The sequence below is a fragment of the Lissotriton helveticus genome, chromosome 1_1 (assembly GCF_964261635.1).
Source record: "Lissotriton helveticus chromosome 1_1, aLisHel1.1, whole genome shotgun sequence".
In the NCBI taxonomy this organism is placed as follows: domain Eukaryota; kingdom Metazoa; phylum Chordata; class Amphibia; order Caudata; family Salamandridae; genus Lissotriton; species Lissotriton helveticus.
Window position 1 is genome coordinate 1,472,267,459 of NC_136057.1, and position 21,969 is coordinate 1,472,289,427.

General features: G+C 46.9%; 1 protein-coding gene across 1 annotated transcript in view; it reads right to left on the reverse strand.

Moving 5' to 3' along the window:
- Positions 1-21,969, reverse strand: part of CDK2 (cyclin dependent kinase 2) — a 173,745-nt gene that overhangs the window by 83,273 nt on the left and 68,503 nt on the right. The window contains exon 6 of the mRNA XM_078686354.1: positions 5,361-5,564. Within this exon, the coding sequence (XP_078542480.1) occupies positions 5,361-5,564 (204 nt within the window). The remainder of the gene's footprint in view (positions 1-5,360; positions 5,565-21,969) is intronic.

Sequence of the window (21,969 nt, forward strand, 5' to 3'; positions counted from 1 at the left end):
CAAGAGAGTTGTGGAGGGTTCCAGACTGCGCCCCATAACGGCCCTGAATGTTTCGAGGTTGGAACAATATCGGCATCTTAACTCTCACCGAGTTCAAGTTCAAGTTCGAGCATTTGTATAGCGCACTACTCACCCAGAGGGTCTCAAGGCGCTAGGGGAAGGGGTTCATTATTTGTCGAATAGCCAGGTTTTAAGTTCTTTTCTGAAGGAGATGTGGTTCTGAGTAAGGCGGAGGTGAGTGGGGAGTGAGTTCCAGGTCTTGGCAGCCAGGAAGGAGAAGGATCTGCCACCTATGGTGGATTTTCGGATGCGCGGGACTGCGGCGAGGGCTTGATTGGACGATCTCAGTTGGCGGGTGGGTTTGTAGAAGGACAGGCGGGTGTTGAGGCATTCGGGTCCTAGATTGTAGAGGGCCTTGTGTGCGTGGGTGAGAAGGCGGAAAGTAATTCTTTTGTTGACGGGAAGCCAGTGGAGGTCTTTTAGGTGTCCGGTGATGTGATCTTGGCGAGGGATGTCTAATATGAGTCTCGCAGACGCGTTTTGGATGCGCTGGAGTTTTTTCTGTAATTTTGCTGTGATTCCGGCGTATAGTGTGTTACCATAATCCAGTCGGCTCGTGACCAGTGCGTGGGTGACAGTCTTTCTTGTCTCGAGGGGGATCCAGCGGAAGATCTTTTTGAGAATGCGAAGTACGTTGAAGCAGGAGGACGAGACTGCGTTGACTTGTCTGGACATCGAGAGAGAGGAGTCTAGGATGAAGCCAAGGTTACGTGCATGGTCTGTGGGTGCTGTGCCCAGAGTGGAAGGCCACCAGGAGTTGTCCCAAGCTGAGGAGGAGGATCCTAGGATGAGCACCTCCGTTTTGTCTGAGTTGAGTTTTAGGCGACTATGTTTCATCCACTCGGCTACTTCCTTCATGCCTTCGTGAAGATTGGTTTTGGCGGTGTTGGGGTCTTTGGTGAGGGAAAGGATTAACTGGGTGTCGTCGGCGTAAGATGATGTTGAGGTTGTGTTGACGCGCGATGGAGGCGAGAGGACTCATGTAGACGTTGAAGAGGGTGGGACTGAGTGAGGATCCTTGGGGTACACCGCAGATGACTTTGGTGGCCTCTGATCTAAAAGGGGGGAGGCGGACTCTTTGCGTTCTCCCAGCGAGGAATGAGATGATCCAGTCTAAGGCTTTTCCTTGTATGCCGATGTTGTTGAGGCGATGTATAAGGGTGCTGTGACAGACTGTGTCGAAGGCGGCTGATAGGTCGAGTAGGATGAGGGCCACTGTTTCTCCGTTGTCCAGGAGTGCTCGGATGTCGTCGGTCGCTGTAATGAGGGCGGTTTCGGTGCTATGTTTGGCTCGAAACCCGGATTGAGATGGATCAAGGGAGTTGTTGTATTCAAGGAAGGCGGCGAGCTGGCTGTTGACGGCTTTCTCGATGACTTTGGCCGGGAATGGGAGGAGGGATATTGGTCGGTAGTTTTTAAGTTCAGAGGGGTCTGCTGTGGGTTTTTTCAGAAGGGCGCTGAGTTCGGCGTGTTTCCAGCTTTCTGGAAAGGTAGCAGAGTTGAACGAGCAGTTGATGACGTCACGGAGATGGGGTGCGATGATGGTCAGCTTTGTTGAAGATGTGGTGGGGGAAGGGGTCGGTAGGCGAGCCAGAGTGGATTGAGTTCATGAGGTGAATGGTCTCTTCAGTGGTGATTGGGTTCCAGGCGCTGAGGTTGTTAGTTGGCGGAGTGGGATCTGAGGGGGGTGGGGAGGGTTGATCGCTGGGAGTATTCTCGAAGCGGTTGTGGATGTCGGCAATTTTGTTGTAGAAGAAGGAGGATAGCGCGTCGCAGAGGTCTTGGGAGGGGGTGATGTCGTTGGATGCTGCGGTGGGGTTGGTGAATTCTTTGACGATGTTGAAGAGTTCCTTGCTGTTATGGGTGTTGTTGTCGAGACGATCCTTGAATGCTGATTTCTTGGCGGATCGAATCAGTTGGTGGTGTTTGCGGGTGGCTGTCTTGAGGGAGGCCATGTTGTCGGAGGTTGGGTTTTTTCTCCATATCTTCTCCAGGGTGCGGCATAGCTTCTTGGATTTTTTAAGTTAGTCATTGAACCAGGGAGCCTTTTTGTTGGCTGATTTCATCTGGGGCTTTTTCAGGGGTGCTAATTCGTCAGCACTGTGGGTAATCCATTGCCTGAGGTTGGTGGCTGCTTTGTTTGGGTCCATTGAGAGGGTGGGAGGGTGTTGGTTGAGTGATGTGAGGAGTTGGTCGGAGGTGATTTTGTTCCAGTTTCTCCGAGGAATAGGTTGTGGACGGTTGTGGATCAGGGTGGTTTTGTAGCTGAAGTGAACACAGCTGTGGTCCGTCCAGTGGAGAGCTGTGGTGCGATCGAAGGAGATGTGATTACAGGAGGTGAAGATAGGGTCGAGCGTGTGTCCGGCTACATGGGTGGGTGTGTCAACAAGTTGTTTGAGTCCCGAGATTGGCCAGGTTGTCCAGAAGGGTGGTGGTGTTGCTGTCGTGTTTGTTTTCAAGGTGGTAGTTGAAGTCTCCTAAGAGAATGTAGTTCTCAGAGGCGAGGGCATGTGGGCTGACGAAGTCGGTGATGTCATCGCTGAATTGACTGCGGGTACCTGGAGGCCTATAGATGAGGGTGCCTCTAAGGGTGGTCCTAGGGTCGGTGTGGATCTGAAAGTGGAGATGTTCGGCGGTTGCAAGATTATCCTCGGAGGTGGTCGTGATTTTGATGGTGTTCTTGTGGATGATGGCGATGCCTCCTCCTGTTTGATTCGTGCGGTCTTTACGGGTAATCTTGTAAGCGTCCGGTATGGCTATGGCGATGTCAGGTGCTGATGATGTGTTCATCCATGTTTCTGTAAGGAAGGCGATGTCCGGTGACGTAGTGTCCAGTAGGTCCCAGAGTTCAGTTGCGTGTCTGTGGACAGAGCGGGTGTTAAGCAGGATGCACTTCAGGTGGTTAGAGTTGGAGCTGTGTGTGGAGGAAGTGGATTTGGTGAGGGTCCTGAAGCAGTTGAACTTGCAGGAGAGGCAGGCGAATGGGCCGTGGGTATGTCCTGGGGTGGCTTTGCAGCATTGTGGTGCGCGACCGGGGTTGAGGGCGAGGAGAGTTGTGGCATCATATGTGATTTTAGTGGGCTGGGTACGGCGGGGACCAGGGGGTCTGGCACTGGGCGCGGTCCAGGCGCGGACGAGCGTAGACGGGCTTACCTTTGGCGCACCTTCGGCGCGACCGCTGCGCGCATAAGCATCTGTCATAAATGGTTAGGGGAGGGGGAGGGGCGTGGGAGGGTCAGCTGGGAGGCGGGAGCGTGTTGTAGGGACGGGCTGGGAAACCACAAAATGGCAGCAACAGAAAACAAAAGTGAGCAGGGTGAGGTTGGGGCGAGCAGGGGGGCGCAATAACTAACAATTAAGTTCCCAGCAGCACTGATGAAACTGAAACGCTATGGAGGATAACAGAGCAGCGCTATGATCTAATCACAAACAAAGCACAATGCAGCGCTGTGATTTTAAGCACAATGAAAAACTTGCTAAGCAGCGCTATGACTAGATCACGAAAAGCACAATGCGGCGCTATGAAATGAAATAATGAAGGATGCAAGTACAAAGCACAATCACGAAAAGCACAATGCGGCGCTATGAAATGAAATAATGAAGGATGCAAGTACAGAGCACAGGCAGCGTTTGAATAGCGCTACGATACCCAGGAGGAGTGAGGGGAGCGACCGCTTCTGCTCTGGTCAGGACGGTCACAGCTCTCTGAGGGGGTGTGGTCGGGCTATACTATCAGTGGGTGGGAGGGTCAGCTGGGAGGCGGGAGCGTGTTGTAGGGACGGGCTGGGAAACCACAAAATGGCAGCAACAGAAAACAAAAGTGAGCAGGGTGAGGTTGGGGCGAGCAGGGGGGCGCAATAACTAACAATTAAGTTCCCAGCAGCACTGATGAAACTGAAACGCTATGGAGGATAACAGAGCAGCGCTATGATCTAATCACAAACAAAGCACAATGCAGCGCTGTGATTTTAAGCACAATGAAAAACTTGCCAAGCAGCGCTATGACTAGATCACGAAAAGCACAATGCGGCGCTATGAAATGAAATAATGAAGGATGCAAGTACAGAGCACAATCACGAAAAGCACAATGCGGCGCTATGAAATGAAATAATGAAGGATGCAAGTACAGAGCACAGGCAGCGTTTGAATAGCGCTACGATACCCAGGAGGAGTGAGGGGAGCGACTGCTTCTGCTCTGGTCAGGACGGTGCGGGATGCATACAAAGTGGTTCTCTTTAACCACTTACAGACAGAATATCATATGCAAGAAACGAAGTGGCTGAGGTACGGTCAATTGAACTATACTCCAGGGACTGCGCGTCCTTGGCGGAGGAGACACAGGACTACCCCTCCCCTCTTTTAGAAGTGAGACTGTTAGATAGACTGACAAGAAATTGGTTTCCCTATCATACGGCACCATAATGAGAAACATGCTAGCCCCTTGGAAATGGTTGTTGGATAAATGGACTAAGGACCTGGGGGACCTAGATGAGGATGACTAGTGGCAGACCTTGATGTTTCTGCCAGATGTAGCCATATCGGCAAGCCTCCACCTGATCCAACTCAAAATAGTTCACCGGGTTTACTACACTTGCACGCTGCTATCCAGGATAGGTAGAGTAAAGGATACAAATTGCCTTAGAGGCAGTGGGTTAGAAGGCACTTTTCTCACCCGATCAGGAGCTGCCCTCGCATATGAGATTTTTGGGTAAGGTAAGGGGCTCCCATGAGGGGGCGATGGAGATACCAGTAGAACTCCACCCTAGACTAGCCGTGCTGGGCATTTGGGGACTGGCGGCTCCCTACTGTTACTAAAAACATTTGGAAAAAGATGTGGGAAGGCAGAGGGTGCCAGAGGAAATTTTACAAGATTTGGGGTGGCTGGGATGGGGGGGAACCACCTAAAAGGGCAGGCATAATAGTGACTCCTAAATCCATTGTGGCTTCACAGAGCTGGGGTGAGGAGCTTCTTGGTTCACTCGCTGTAACCTGGGACATGGGAGGGGTAGGAGATAAAGTACAGTGGGTGAACATTGAGTCTCTAATCGGTATGCATCCAGATACCTGGGGTGACTGTGGTGATTTGCACTAACCTACTATTCTCTGAAATGAGGTCCAAGATTAAACCCACTCCTCGTATTATCAAGAGCAGTAATCCATACAGCGAGTACAAGAGTGGCGCATGCGAGTCTGCCACACTTCACTGATGTAAAATTACCTAATGTCAACATATAAACAAGGAGTAAATAGGGGAAAAAACACAAAATAGTCCTTTTAATCACAACTCCAGAAGTACTTACCGCCAAGAGATCCCTGCCGTCATCGTCCAGCGGTGGTACCACTTTGCTGAACTCTTGTCGCACCCATTTGGGGAAAGAGGACTTATAATCTGGCATGGAGGTTACCCCTGGCCACACCACCTCATCTGGGGTGCCCAGTGTGCGGAAAATCCGGAAGAGCTGATCTATCTCCGAGTCACCAGGGAACAAAGCTCTACGAGTGATCTGAAAATGAAAGGAAACGGCTTGCTGCTTACCATCAATCCACTGTGAAAATGCATCAGCCCCTCCTGCTCAGCTGTTTGCAAAATGGCTCTGTAGAGATGCTGTGCTCAACATACTCCAACTTTCACTAACAGAAGAGCAACAGAGACCATGAAACAACAATATAAGAGCTTTACCAGATTCTGGGGGCTATGTAGGGAAGAATAACCAATTTTTAAGATGTGTCCCCTATCCTAAATATTACACTTTTTAAAAAACATTTATGGACATTTATCATAACCAAATGTGAGCAGTTCCAATCATCACTAGTTTTCATTTATCCATTTTGTTGTGGAACATTACACTAGTAGTGTACCCAGTGCCATCCCACCGTATACAGTCCCATCATCAACTGTACCCAGCTAAGGATAACACCTTACATAACAAACAGTAATATTACATTTTCTAGGTTACTGCACATTGATAAAGTTCTATCCGCTATAATACATTCTCAAACTGCATGTACCCATAAATGTCCAATGCTCCAACCCATCTTGAGGAGGAGCTAAATAGGGAGGTCTCCCTTATAATGCCTTTTAAACATAACGATCAAGGAAAGTATGCAGAGTGCCATGCTAGCTTTCAGGATTTAGAAAAAACTAGCATTGGCCTAGCCATTAAGTCTTGCCTTTGGGACATTTAAGTGGGATGAAAAAACTGGGGGGTTTCTCTCATAGGGGTGTGGCCAATGTAGTTAAGGGTGTGGCTTAAAACAAGCTCAAAATCATCTGTATTTAGCATAGTGTGCTGCTCCACTGGTATTTTGCTTCTTCTGTCCATTCATCCAGATATATAACACAAGTAACATTACACCTACAACAAGCCAGCACTATTGGCTTTCTCAATGGTTGTAAATTGCATAAGGTACATAAGTAACAACTATGAATTTGCTGTATATTATATTGAAAATGCGTCTGTTCTTGTTCATTGTGTATTGTAACTGGTGCTCATGTAAAGCGCTTTAAGTTTGGGCTACATAAAACTCAAACCAGAGTCTCTTAAGTTACATCAAAAGCAGTGAAGTTTGTGTGTTTTTCGTTTGTGTATTTTTTTCACCCAGAGGGTCAACATGGAGAGCCCGATGGGATACATCTCAGCACCTGCTTTTGACCCAGCCCACTTTAAACCCTGTACAGGACTTTAAACGACCGCTTTGCTCACTGAAGACCCACAGGGGTACATGCTGGCTGCGCTCTGCTCCAAGATGCACACCGACTGACTGATGGTGTGAGAAAGTGCCATATTTCTTGCATTGGTATGCCCCCACTTTTTTCTGACTGAGTGTGCCCTGGGCTCCTGCAAACCAGGTACCCAGGGACTGTGTTCCTTCCCTAAAACGGTGTTGAAACTGAAACCCAATTGGCATCTCTGGCCACCTGTCAGCCCCTAGTAAATGGTACCCTAGGTACCCAGGGCATGGTGACCAGAGGAGACCCCTAAGGGCGGCAGCACTTATTGTGCTACCCTTGGGGGCCCTGTACCTTGGCACCCACCCACTGCCTTTGCAGGCTGGGTGCCTAAGTACAGAACTAAACATAGAGTCGATATAGCACACGTCCCTGTGCCAACTTACGAGTCCTGAACACGGAGTGCGGTTGAATCTTTATACGCGGGAAGATTGACATGCATTAGTGGAAGCGGCAAGAAGTTCAAACGGCTAAGGGGTAGCCACGGCTTAATATCGAGTTGACGCGGCCATACGGGCGCGTTCAATCGAGAGAGGGACGCTTGTGGAATACATCAAATATCCCTGACTAAGGGAATAACATTCCCGAAATGCATTGGATTTTAATATCGTGACATATGTAAACGTTACTCCCCTGTGCTATGAAAAGTTCCTGACAGGGCAGTTGAATGTATAAAATGAATTGAAAAAATGGATGAAAGAGGAGACAAGAAATGGAATAAAATAAAATTTAATGTGAAGAATAAAATAAAGTTTAATTCATTGGATTCATTCGTATGGTGAAACAGGCTGTGCATCCTGTATGGGGATCGAACCAAGGTCCCCTCTGATGGTGTTCACTTTTCGGGCGCAGCGCTATCAGGTTTGCACGCCGCTCCAACTCTGAAGAAATTGAGGTTAAAGCGCAGAGAAATGCTTTGAATACATCGGTGTGCATTCCAGCACCCCCACTGATCTACACGTCCCTGTGTGCCATGCCCACAAACCAACTGCCCTGGCATACATCAGTCACCCCTTTAGCTGGGTGCCCTATGCCAGTGTGAGGGCACAGGTGTACGAGCCCTGTGCCCTTACAGTACCCAGGGCCATTCCTGGGCACTGTAAGTGCAGTGATGCCATTAAGAGTATATGGTGCTGGGAGGTCGACATTACGAACTCCACAGCACCATAATGGCAACACTGAATACTGACAAGTTTGGTATCAAACTTCTCAGCACATTAAATCCACACTGATGCCAGTGTGGGATTTAACGAGAAATGCCCCCTGAAAGCTAACCACAATCCACGTCTGAGCTGAGTCTCCTTCACAGACAGAGAACAAGCCTCCGATACACTCTATGACCCTTTCATAAACGTCGCAACTGCCTGGAGGGCGCAGCTTTTTCCCGCTCAGTCTTTGATGGACTGGGTTTCTTTGCTGGGCTACTCCAGGGCAGTCTGCGGGAACGCTTTCTCACTAGTTCCATTTGTGTGGGTGCAGCCTGATGACCTGTAGGCTGCGTTCCGACCTATGCTTCAAGACACTCCCAGGCAGCGAACATCAGGGAATACTGTGGGCCCTCTTCCCTCAGAGCCTTCTTGACCATGACGAATGAGAGTCTCCTCCTTTGCACCTCCATCGTGTAATCCGCAAGTAGGGAGACCATACGGTTATTAACAATAAAGGTACCGGCAGTTCTAGCTTTGTGCAGCAGTCTCACTCTATCTTTGTAATGGAGCGGCCACACCACGTCTGGGCATCGGTGAGGGGGCACTCTGTGAGCCAGCTCCAGGGTATAGTAGGCCAAGAGATACTCCGGGCCGCCACTGTTTGAAGACAGAGTTCCAGATCGGCAATCATATCTGTGTTCTTCCCCCTCTGTCAGGCACTCCAACCACCCAAATATTGTTACGCCTATTGCGCCCTTCCACATCCTTAGCTCTGCGTTTTAGCACAAGGACCCTATCTGCAAGCTGTGTGTCCTGGAGAGATGTTCTTTGGGCAGGATGGAGGTCAGCAAGTAAAGACTACGCCACCTTGACTTGCTCCGCAAGCTTATGATGCTCAGCTCCGAGCTGCCCCAGTCCCACGGACACCGTGATGATATCTTGATGCAGAGTGGCTTTGGTGTTCGCAATGGCTTAGAGTATTTTACTTAGTTATAGCGGCACTGGGTCCCCCGAGGACCACAGCTGTTGCCACCTGTTCACGAGGTGCCTCTGATGGCAGAGCCCTTGTCTTGCCCATCTCCACTGGAAAGGCTCCCCGCTAGATTTGCGAGAGAGTTCCCCCTCTGAAAGATCCAGTAGACACTAAGGACATGAGTGTAGTAGTCTCAGTTTATTAAGGCCCTAAGAAGCAACCAACACTACCGGGCAGCATGGTACACCAGGTGCAGGGGCCCCCACTAATAGTCGAGGAGTCCCAAAAGTAATCCTTAGATGTTCTGTCTAGCGTCCCTGTTCCTCTCACAATGCAGTCACCTCCCAACACACGTTAGTTATGTGGCACTCCTGCTGGGTGTGAGCATGGTCAAGGGGCAGCTCCTTAAAGCCAGATATTCACCCCCAGTTCTCCTCCTCATCTAGTGCACACTATCACCTGTTACCACATGTTGGCGACACAGTCCGGTCCCAGGGTATGCGCCTTTTAAAGAAGCAGCTCCCTGCCAGTATTATATAGGGTCACCATGTCGCACTGCCATTTCCCATCCTTGGGGGTCAAGTAGTCTCCAAGTCAAACTGAGGCTTCAAGAAATGCAGTAAAAAATGAAGCAGGACCACTCTAGGTCTCTTCCGAGCAGTTAATTACTATGAATTGAACCCCGGGGAGGGGGGGGGGGGGGGGGAGATTAAATCCCTCCACCAACCCTGTCAGGGACCCTGTGGCTGGGTTGTCAACGTTGCAGCAGTGTATACTGTGCCTGTTGGCCCACAGCAATTTAATCTGTGCAGCCTCAGGCCAGGCCTCCTGAACCCTGCTACAGCCTCAAGTAAAGAAATGCAGGAGTTCGGTACTCTCCACCAAGGTGGGGTGGGAGACTGCCGCGAGACCGCTGGGAGCAGCTCCGCACTGAGCCATAGGGTCAAGCAGGGCCTTTACTTTCTTCTGCTGCTGCAGCAATCCATCGCTGTGAGAAAGTGGCTCTATATACACTGGACCAACATAAGGTACAGTGCGTATAGAGTCCACCAACCCCAGAGGTATAACAGGAGGTTAAAGTCAGGACTGACCTTGCTCTCAAAAGTGGTAGCTTGGTCGAGCAGTAAGGCAGTACCAGAGGACAGTGTAAAGCATTTGTTGTACACACTCAGTCAGCAAAAGGTTTCACACACTCTACTGAACTCCAGTTGTTTTATTTTTAGAACCAACAGGTATAAAAATATACTTTTCTCAGTGAGGAGTAATCTCAGGTTATTGCTTTGCAGAAGGGCAATGACTTGGTAAACACAATAGGTACAAGGGTTGCAATAGGCAACACAGTTCTACACACAATTTAGCATTGAACTCAATGGGTTTTTCTACACAATTACAGTTGATTACTTTGTAGATTACTTTTGTAAGTCCAAGACTGGATCCTAGATTCAGTCCTGGGGTCTAAGCTGGAAACATTTTAGTAAAAACGTTTTGGTTATTGCAATGATTTTTAAGGAATAAAAAGGTATGTTCACACTTAGAAACTTTTCAGTGAAAATCTGGCAATGTTATCCAATGGGAGAACATTCAGGGTACAGGTAAAGTATGGCCTCATTACTTTTGTAATCCAGTACTGGGCTCCTAGATCCAGCACTGGGTTCTCTACTTAAGACAGGTAAGTAATTGCATTTCAGTAGTCAGTATAATTTTTAAAGAATATTTCAAGTTTTCAAAAGTAGACACGAAATTTCATGGAAAAGCAGACAATGGATCCCTATGGAGGAAATTCAGGTTACTAGTAAACTTGGTTTTGCGGTTCAGTACAGGGCTACACGGTACAGTACTGGCTTCTCTCCTGATCACAGGTGAGTACTTCGGAATTCGGCTGATTTTATAGGAATATTTTAAGTTTTCAAAACTTCACACTTAGAAGATTTTTCGAGTCAAACCAGTCAATGTTATCCAATGGCAGGTAAGTGAGTTACCGGTTTCCAGGTGAGTACTCGACTGGCGAAGTTAAGGTTCTGGGCATAGACTCAAGGGTCCCCCAGGGTCAGGTAGTTCCAGTTGGTTCACCCTCAGCGGCACAGGGGCAGCGGTAGTTAGGCTCAATGTTAACCAATGAGGGGCAAGGGGCCTTCGGTTGGTGGCTGCTGGCTAGCAGGCCACACAGCTGTAGGAGCTGGACTCCTGGTCACTTGCTCAGGGCAAATGGGGAAGTAGGATAGGTCAACGGTTGCACTGCCAGAGGCACTCGGGCGGCTGGGTGCAGGGTGCTTTTGAGCTTTCGGGCACTCCATGTTAGTCAATGAGAAAGGTAAAAAGAGAACAAAGGCTGCAGACTCGGGGACGGTGATTCTTCAGGTGCGACCACCACTTCGAGAGGTAAGTTGGGATCCTGGAGAAGAGGTAGGTACCCCAACAGGAGGCACAGGGAGCCGCAGGGCGCCAGGTGCAGGGGTGTCTTTGGGTGTTGGGAAATCTTACCCTCGGCTGGTCGCGGTTGAAGAGGTCGCTGGTTCTGAGGCTGCAGGCGTCGTTTGGTTCGTCGAGGAGGGTCTTTGGGCACTGGACTTCAGGTCCCAGTCGCCGGGGAACGTCCTCGTGGTCTTGGATCACTCGGGCACGAGCCGGGCTCGGCAGGTGCAAAGAGGGCAGGTCTTGAGCTTCCTGGCTGGCACCAGGGGTTGGTTGTTGAAGCAGAGTCTCTGCTTATGGGAGTCCCAGTCTTTAAGAGGGTCAAGGCAGGCAGGTCCTCCGGGTGTCCCAAGGTTGCGGTCCGCAGGACTTGCCGGGATTAAGCAGGAGCAGGCTCCAGTATCAACAGGCAGGTAGGGCTGGGTCAAGTCAGTTGGTGTCGTCCTGTTTTGAGCAGTTGCACGGCCGGTCTTCCTATTCTTGATCTTTTTCTTATCGGGATCTGCGGAAGGAAGGTTCAGGGTGCCCCTAAATACTAAGTTTAGGGGCCTTACAGGTAGGGCAATGGCAGGGACCAATAGGTCCCTGTCCTGGGGTGGGTAAACCCCCTAGCCTACTCCTCTCTTGTGGGAGGGGGGCAGGAGCCTAGCTATGATTGTGCAGGGCTCCCCATCTTCAAGATGGCCGAAGCCCGGGGTCGTGCTTCACCTCACCTCTCCCACCTGAGGGGTGGGGTTGGCACAGGCTGAAACACCCCCCTTCCTGACGAAGGGTTTCCCGCCAGAGGGGGGGTTTAGAACTGGTGGGGGACAGTTGCTGAGTACAGCAAGTGGCCTGGAGAAGCTCACAAAGGCGGCATGCCTTTGAAGCTTTCCCCTGACCATCCTGGGGAAGAAGACCTAGCGCCTTGCCCAGGATGTGCATTGTTGCCGGCCCAGGAGAGCGAGGGGCTCTCCACCCAGGGGTCCAGCAACATGTCTGCTGTGTGGCAGCCTGGGCAGCCACTCAGTCCAGACGTGGATTGTAGGTTAGGTTTCAGGGGGCATCTCCAAGATGCCCTCTGGGGAGCATTTTACATTAAATCCCACACTGGCATCAGTGTGGGTTCAATGCGCTGAAAAGTTTGATACCAAACTTGTCAGTCTTCAGTGTAGCCATTATGATGCTGTGGAGTTCGTAATGACGACCTCCCAGCACCATATACTCTTAATGGCATCCCTGCACTTACAGTGCCCAGGAATGGCCCTGGGTACTGTAAGGGCACAGGGCTCGTACACCTGTGCCCACACCACTGGCATAGGGCACCGAGCTAGAGGGGTGACTGATGTATGCCAGGGCAGTGGGTTTGTGGGCATGGCACAAAGGGATGTGTGCCATGTCGACTCTGTTTGATTCTGTACTTTGAGACTCAGCCTGCAAAGGCAGTGTGTGGGTGTCCGGGTACAGGGCCCCTAAGGGTGGCACAATAAGTGCTGCAGCCCTTAGGTGTCTTCTTTGGTCACCATGCCCTGGGTACCTAGGGTACCATTTACTAGGGGCTGACAGGTAGCCAGAGATGCCAATTGGGTTTTAGTTTCAACACAGTTTTAGGGAAGGAACACAGGCCCTGGGTACCTGGTTGGCAGGAGCCCAGGGCACACTCAGTCAAAGCACAACAGCAGTTCAGAAAAAAGTGGGGTCATACCAATGCCAGAAAGATGGCTCTCTCTCACTCACGGCTCCTTTATGCCTAGTCCCATCTTGCTTCTCGGCATAGCGGGTGAGGCCGTGAACTAGTTTCTACTCCACAGTGGTAGGAGGATCTCGCCCCTGCATTTATCGCAGTCCAGTCTGCACGTCGGTCCGGTGGCTCTCACATCTGAAGGCTCACTCCGCCGTCTTGCCATGCACCAGGTCTCCACCCAGCACGGATTAAAGTTTAGGGATACCAGGCGGTCTTGCCCGCTCTCCTGCGTTACAGCACCCACCTCATCAGGCGATCGTTTTTCATCCCCTGAAGGCAGGGTTCTTGGGCAGATTCAGATAGGATAACTAATGGGCAGGCGCGAAGCTGCAGGCTCACGCGTCCATCTTCGGCTATCAAGGCATGCCCCCCGCCCTCCCCCCCAATATTACACACTTAAGAATACACAAGTGAATACCTGATGTAGTATAACATGAAAAAGCTACAGCTAAAGTGCAGGGAGGTTGATAAGCGGGCAGAGCCCTAACCTTTGTCAGCCTGCACATTTCAATTGTCACCTTAAAGTAGCATGTGGAAAAAGCCCCTGATCAGGCATACAAAGGAGTCTGTAAATAATGGGGTGCTCTTGCAGTAGTGACGCCTGTTTTCAGACAGATCGGCAACATGATCATTCATGAAAAGCTAAGGCGCTAATGCAGTACCCAGCATTTGACATAAAAGTTAGTCATTAAAGGAGTTCAATCATTACTTAACGGCAGTACCTACCTACTAACTGGTGGGGGACTGAAAGATTAAGGAGGATAGCCTGCGTAGAATGGCCAACCTAGATGCAAGTAAACTCCTTCAGGTGCAGTGATTAGGGTGCAGGGGTGGTATCACTCACAAAATAGAATGCCGGAAGGGGCTAGGATATGTTGGACATAGTTGTGAAAGAAGAGAAAGCAGAAACATGTAAACTCACATCTGTGCCAGGTAAGGATTAGTTACTTACCTGTAATCCTAGTTCTCTTCCAGGGGTATCCTCATCAAAGTCATAAGCATTAGAATATTCCCGCCCATGCGCGGGACCCCGGAAACACTATATTATATGTGCCCCACATATATATATACATATATGAGGTGGGTCTAGAAATGGACTTACAGACTTATATTTTGAATAAGGTTGAATAAGGTTAAATGTATCCGCATTACAGGCTGTGAACATTAATTGTGGATTTATCCAGCAATACATTTACAAATTCAAATCGTGATCCAAGGAATAAATAACGGCAGTATGTTTTCTCTTTTCACTAAAAAATTATGTCACATGACACATTACGTCACTGTGAGGGGTGTTTCCTTGTGGATTTGCATTTAAAAATAGCTTCGTGTTATGCATTCATGTTGCGGCGTGATCAAGGGCATACCTTGCCAGAAACGCGTAGCTGCTCTGTGCTTCAATTAAAATCTGCCGAAGCTGAATCATTGTGGTCCGTCTCCCTTTGTTTGCTGGTGTGTGCTCGGGGCCAGGCTGGGTCGGAGACGCCGAGAGAGATTCAAGGAGAGTCACGTGGTGTATACAGAACGGAGGTTGATTTGTCTCCGTAACGGACCCCTTCCCCGTCAAGTGGAAAGCTGCTTTCAAATCCTTTCTACTACAAACGTCCCTTTGGGAATTTTGGCGGCTACCCCCTGGATTGCGAGGAACAAAAACCGGAGCACGGCGGTGGTTGAACTGCGGTGGGGGCTCGTGTCGGAGGACGCGACACACCAGGCGGATCCTGCCGTCGGCGGCTGTCGGTGAGTGACGGAGCTTTGTTCCAGGTGGGGAAGTAGAATCAGCAACATAATTGCTTAGCGAGACTCGAATAACGTATCAACATCAGAAATACATCGCGCAATTATTAATATTGAAGTGAACACTTTGCACAGAGACAAAAAACAACATGTCTGATGAACTAGACAGGTTGCGAGAAGAGGCTGCAGTTGATTTATTCACCGGCTTGCCGAGTGAAAGCAGCAATATCAGAAAGCATACTGAGCCTATTCAAAACACTCAAATTAGAAATTTGAAAACGATATTTAAGGAAATGGAAAAATTACAAAAAGCAGAATGCACGAAGTGGTGGGAGCACAAATCATTGAGCAAATATGAGGAAGTAGGTCGCGTTCCTCGCGGCCTGCGTATTCTTCTGGCCCCGAGTTTTGAGAAACCTGATCCCGCCATGTTACAAGAGTGGGGGGAGAGCAACCTGGCGGCCTCAATGAATTTAGTATGCATCTTAATTAAATACGCGGCTAAAGATCGGAGAAGACTGCTGGATGAAATTAAAATTATTGAAACTGAATTATTGACCTACACCGATGCGGAAGAGATAAAAAGATTATCAGACATTATGAGTGAGCGAGTAAGAAAACATGAAGACAAAATCAAAACTCGCAAAGCAATCAAATTCACTCGGGATGCTAATGACTATCGTGATGGAAAAATCTTTACATTTTCCAGGAAATATGATTCAGCAAGAAGACAAGCATTCAGTAAAAACAAAGGTATCACTGAAACCACGAGCACTGTTACACCAAGCACCAGTTCAGACAGCTTGACACATAGCAATAACTTACGTGCTGGGAATTCGTCTGCTGGTGCGGCTAATGATGAATCAATTGAAACAAGTAACTTGGATTCAGACACAGGCTCATGTAGAAGCGATTCAAGTGAAAACCTAACCTCTTCTTCCTCTGTGAATTCGGATTTAAACTTGGTGGGACTAACAAAACTCAGCCTGCAGCAAGAAATGGACTTTGTTGTAGGGGAAAGATTACAGACTTTGAGGCCAAGGCAACAATCATTGCAAACAAACAAAAAAGGAACAGGCGGAGAAAAGAAAGGCGCCGTAAGCAACAACAGCACTGCCCAAACACAAAACAAAAAGAAAAAAACATGGGTGAAGCGCCGCTAAATGACAATACTATCATAAACCTTTCAAATGTCACACTAACTAAGGCTGAACAACAATTATTATGTCTTGGCCTGAATTTCTGTCCAGTTCAAAGTTTCAATTATGCAATGACTAGAGTTGATCTATTCCTTTACATAAGAAAACTGAAATTAAAAAAGCATTTTGCATTGAAAGCCGGCAAAGAACTGCCTAATACTGACCACATATCTGAGGAAGCAAATAATGATAACATTGGCGCTCTATCAGCCTCAGATGTACATGCATTTTTAGACGCCAATGATTTACAGACCTCAAGGTCGGCCTCCCAGGATGATCCAGATGTGGCAACCCAAGCACGGTTGAGTAAAATCTCAGTATTGCAGAAAGGAGCTGGCCTAAGTCCATTTAAAAGTAAATCCAAATTCGTACCATTGATGCCTAAAGATGCCATCGATGTCTTCCACGACTGTGTCACAAATGACATCAAGAAACTGTACAAACAAACCAATTCCAAGACGAACAAAAGAGTCACACATATGAAAAGAGAATACGTGAAACTAATTAAAAAACTTGGGGAAAATCACGAGATAGTAGTGAAGAAATCGGATAAAGGGGGCAATCTGGTTATTTGGCCAAAGAATGATTATATAAAGGAAGCCAAACGTCAACTTAATGACCCCCTTTGCTACAAAATCTCTAACAATAAAGAATATTCTAATGCAAAAATTGAACTGCAACAAATGTTGGCCCAATGGAAAAGAGAGGGACTCATTTCCTCTGAAGAATACAAGTTTATGCACACGGAATTTCCTATTATGCCCTCACTTTACCTGATTCCTAAAGTGCATAAGGGGGTGGTTCCTGTGCCAGGCAGGCCTATTGTCAGTGCCATCAACAGTGTGGGTGAGAGAGTTGGCCAGTACATCGACTTTTTTCTTCAGGACATTGTAAAAAATCTCACGAGCTATGTACGAGACACCAGTGACTTTTTGCTCAAAATTGCTAATATTGAATGGGACGATAGCATGTGGTTAATTTCATTGGATGTTGAAGGGCTGTATACCAGTATTGACCACACTCAGGGTCTCAATGCTATCCAATATTACTTGGACCAAAAGCCCATAGCATTTTATGAGCACAACAAAGTAATTGTGGGCCTCATCAGATGGTGTCTGTACAATAATTTCTTCACCTTTGGCAAAGACCTCTACAGACAACTTAGGGGTGTTGCGATGGGGGCCTGTTTTTCCCCCAGCTATGCGTGCTTGCACGTAGGCTGGTGGGAGGAGCAGGTCCTCACCGTATTACACTCCACCGAGATAAGCAACCATGTTGTATGTTATCTTAGGTATATAGACGACATATTCATGGTGTGGAAGGGATCTAAGGATGAGGCATTGCTGTTTATAGAAGGTATGAACAACAATTCCATGAATTTGAATTTTACAGCTCACATTGATCAACATAAAATACAGTTCTTAGATGTAGAGGTATATGTAGCTGGCTGCAAACTCAATACCACATTGCATAGGAAATCCACCGCAGGGAACATGACCCTTCACGCCACCAGCATGCACCCCAAACATACCATCATGGGAATTCCTTACGGTGAGATCCTCCGGCTCAAAAGAATTTGCAGTTCCCCCTCTGACTATGAACGTTGCTTATCAGAACTGTTAGCACGTTTGCGAGCCAGAGGATATTCTGACACTATTTTAAACATGGCAGTGGAGAAATCCAAAATGAGATCTAGAGATAGCCTTTTTCCAGAGGGTGAGTTAGAACTCGACCAGGAAAGGATCTCACAAACCCATGAAGACTACCCCAGAATGATTACTGCATTTAGCAGTGAGGACAGAAAACTAACGGCCATATTTAAGAAAAATTGGCCCATTGTTCTCAGTGACCACGTTTTAAATACCAGACTACCAGCTAAGCCTACCATCACTTTTAGACGAGCTAGAAGCATGGGCTCAGCTTTAGACAAAGCAGCCCCTGAACTAAAAGCTAAAATTCCCTGGTTGAAACCTTCAAAAGGCTTCTTTAAATGTTCCAGCTGCCGCGCTTGTAGGTTCGGAGTAAATACTTTGCATTATGTAACTCCTTTCGATGCGGAACCTAAGACCATTTCTGGCAATTTTAATTGTAAAACAGACTTTGCCGTGTATGTCCTGACGTGTACCTGTGGGCTAAGATATGTGGGTAGTACCAAGCTCCAGGTACACGTCAGGATCCTACAACACCTACGTGCGATACTTCATAATGATCCAGCCTACCCCGTGGCTCGCCATTTCAAACGAGCACACAAGAATGATCTTGCTTGTTTGAAGTATTTTGTGATTGGAGCAATACCACCACTCAAAAGAGGCGGGGACAGAGAGACATTATTAAGGCAGTTGGAAACCAGGATGATTTTGGAACTTGACACTCGTTGGCCCAATGGATTGAATAATATTGATGAGATGCATCATTTCTTATAGATTCCATTCTATCACCATTATGGCCTCTGATGGTTACGCTTGTCGGGTTCACTACACTTACTCCCTCTTAGTTAGGTTCCCTATTTTGAGGTTGAGAATGGAGATAACAATGTCCTTAAATGTAGTGTTACCTTATAACATGATTGTTTACATTATCTAGGTATATATTCTCTATGAATTTCTGTGACTATTTATTGGATTTATACATTTTTATATATATTTATATATTTATGTATATTTATATGAAATTGTCCGGTTTATGAATTGATCATTGTTGTATATATGGGGGTGTTTATATACATATATATATATTTCTTTCCAGATTGGAATATATGAAATCTTTCAGCTTGTGTATATATATAAATTTCTCTACATTTCTATTTTTCTATTTTTCTATTTTTCTGCTTTTCTATGTTTCTACTTTTCTACTTTTCCATTCTTCTAATTTTCTAATTGAGTACTAGGCTTAGGGCAGTATTTTAAAGACTTGTAAATATTGTATCTTGGAAAAAGCTCCTTCTGTTGTGTATATATACGTATGTATAGGCTTGTATATGTGTGTATATGGATAATGAAATGAAGTTTTATGGGAATTTTTTCAGGATTTTACACTTTTTTGATAACTATTTTATACAATTTCTGGTGGAACGATTAACTATATCCATATAAAATCATGGCTATTATATGATTTTGAGTGATCATTAGAATACTCAGCACAGATATGACTTTTGGACTGCAGTATACATATGTTGTTCAATAGATTTTATGGTACTGTATTGAATATTAGCCATTCTCGTTTCCATGTATTTTCTTTCTTGGCTATTTGCACTTTACTATTCACTCTCACTTAGCACTTTACTATCTGCCTCCCATTAATGATCAGATCTGTATTTCGTTCAGTTCACTGTATATGCCTATTACTAAAGATACTTATTCTGTATTTACACAGTTAGAGGTGGGTCTAGAAATGGACTTACAGACTTATATTTTGAATAAGGTTGAATAAGGTTAAATGTATCCGCATTACAGGCTGTGAACATTAATTGTGGATTTATCCAGCAATACATTTACAAATTCAAATCGTGATCCAAGGAATAAATAACGGCAGTATGTTTTCTCTTTTCACTAAAAAATTATGTCACATGACACATTACGTCACTGTGAGGGGTGTTTCCTTGTGGATTTGCATTTAAAAATAGCTTCGTGTTATGCATTCATGTTGCGGCGTGATCAAGGGCATACCTTGCCAGAAACGCGTAGCTGCTCTGTGCTTCAATTAAAATCTGCCGAAGCTGAATCATTGTGGTCCGTCTCCCTTTGTTTGCTGGTGTGTGCTCGGGGCCAGGCTGGGTCGGAGACGCCGAGAGAGATTCAAGGAGAGTCACGTGGTGTGTGTATATATATATATATATATATATATATATATATATATATATATATATATATATATATATATATATATATATATATATATATATATATATATATATATATATATATATATATATATATATATATAAATATATAAAACATGCAATAGCAGCCAAATCACATCAGAGCTGAAATATGCTGTGAAGAATTTCCACCATACATGAATAATATGCATTAGAAACATGAGAAACACCACCAAAGATTGTTTAGAAACTGTTTTAATGCTTAGGCAGCAGTAGAAATTCTCATAACTCACTGAAAGCATAAAAATCTCCCAGGCTGCATTGCAAACACCCAGTCTAAAAAGACTGAAAAGCTAACCTGTAGCTGTATACAAAAAACTGATACCATGCCTTTAACCACTTCCACGCTAGCGGTTTTCCCGCTGTGCGCTGGATTTTCGAAAACATGTTGAGTGACGAGTTCACCTTGTCATCCGCACAGGGCAGGTAAGGCTGATGACGAGCTGAGCTCGTCATCAGCATGGAAGGGGTTAAGGCACCCATGACCCCCGGTATCCCATCATGCCTCAGGGGTGACAGTTAGGTCAGTTGTTCTTTTCGGAGACTGAAACAAACCCAGTAACAAAATAGGTTAACAATATCTCCTTATTATAGCATATCCTTTGCCCGGGGAGGCGTGAGGGTTGCTTATGACTTTGATGAGGATACCCCTGGAAGAGAACTAGGATTACAGGCAAGTAACTAATCCTTCTCTTCCAGGGGATCCTCATCAATAGTCATAAGCATTAGAATAGAATAGCAAGCCTCTCCTCATCCTTGCGGGCAAAGGAATGACAAGACAGTAATCTTATCAACAAGCCTGAGCAGGCTATAGGCTACCCAAACAGATTTCTCAAGGAGGCTTGCCCTACTTGAGAATCGGACCTGGAATCAGATTCGAGACAGTAATGCCTCGTAAAGGTATGAACCGATTTCCAGGTTGCAGCCTTGCATATTTCTGACATTGGAACCTCATGTAAGAAAGCTACTGTAGCGGCTTTCCCTCTAGTGGAATGCGCTTTGGGTAACACCAATAAAGGCTTGCCTGCAAGCTGATAGGCCAATTTAATGGAAGAGACAATCCATCTGGAGATGGACCTCTTGGCCGCTGGAAAGCCCGTTCTCATTGAACCATAGTTCACCATAGTTCACAAACAGTTGATCCGTGTTTCTGATCCCTTTAGTCTTTTCCAAATAGAACTTGAGCACTCTTTTAAGATCCAAGGAGTGCAGTGACCGCTCGGCTGGGGTCGTAGGATTTGGAAAAAACGAAGGGAGGGAAATGGACTGATTTATATGAAAATGAGAAACCACTTTAGGCAAGAAAGAGGGATGAGCCCTCAGGACTACTCTATTGTGATGGAAAACAGAATATGGTTCCTTCGCACAGAGCGCTTGTATCTCGCTCACTCTGCGCACTGAGGTAATCGCCACCAAAAAGGCCGCCTTCCAAGAGAGATGTTGTAAGGAGGCCTTGTGGATGGGCTCAAAAGGAGGTGACATTAACCTGGATAGAACCAGGTTCAATTCCCAAGGAGGAGAAGGATTTCGCACAGGGGGATACACTTTTTTTAACCCCTGGAGGAAGTCCTTAACCACCGGAACCTGAAGGAAAGAAATCTGATTTGGTGATTTCCTGTACGCTACTATGGCTGACAAATGCACTCTAATGGAAGCATATTTCAAACCAGATGTTGCCACGGAAAGGAGGTATGGCAGGATTACCTCCTCCTGCCCTTTAGTCGGATCTAAGTGATGATCCCTACACCATATGTAGAATCTTTTCCACTTGAACGCATAAGACGCTCTCGTGGAAGGTCTCTTAGCCTCCTTTCAAATGTGCATACATTCGGGAGGCAGATTCAAATGCCCATATTGCAGGACCTCAGGTGCCATGCTGTCCGGTTCAGCGATGAGAGGTTGGGATGTAGTATCCTCCCGTTCATCTTGCTCAACAGGTCCGGTTTGCAAGGAAGACGTCTGTGTGGACACACAGACAGATGCAGTAGGTCCGGGTACCACCACTGTCGTTGCCAATCCGGAGCTATCAAGATCATTTCCATGTCCGACCTGAGGAGCTTGGAAACTACCTTCGGAATCAGAGGCAGGGGAGGAAACGTATAGGCAAAAG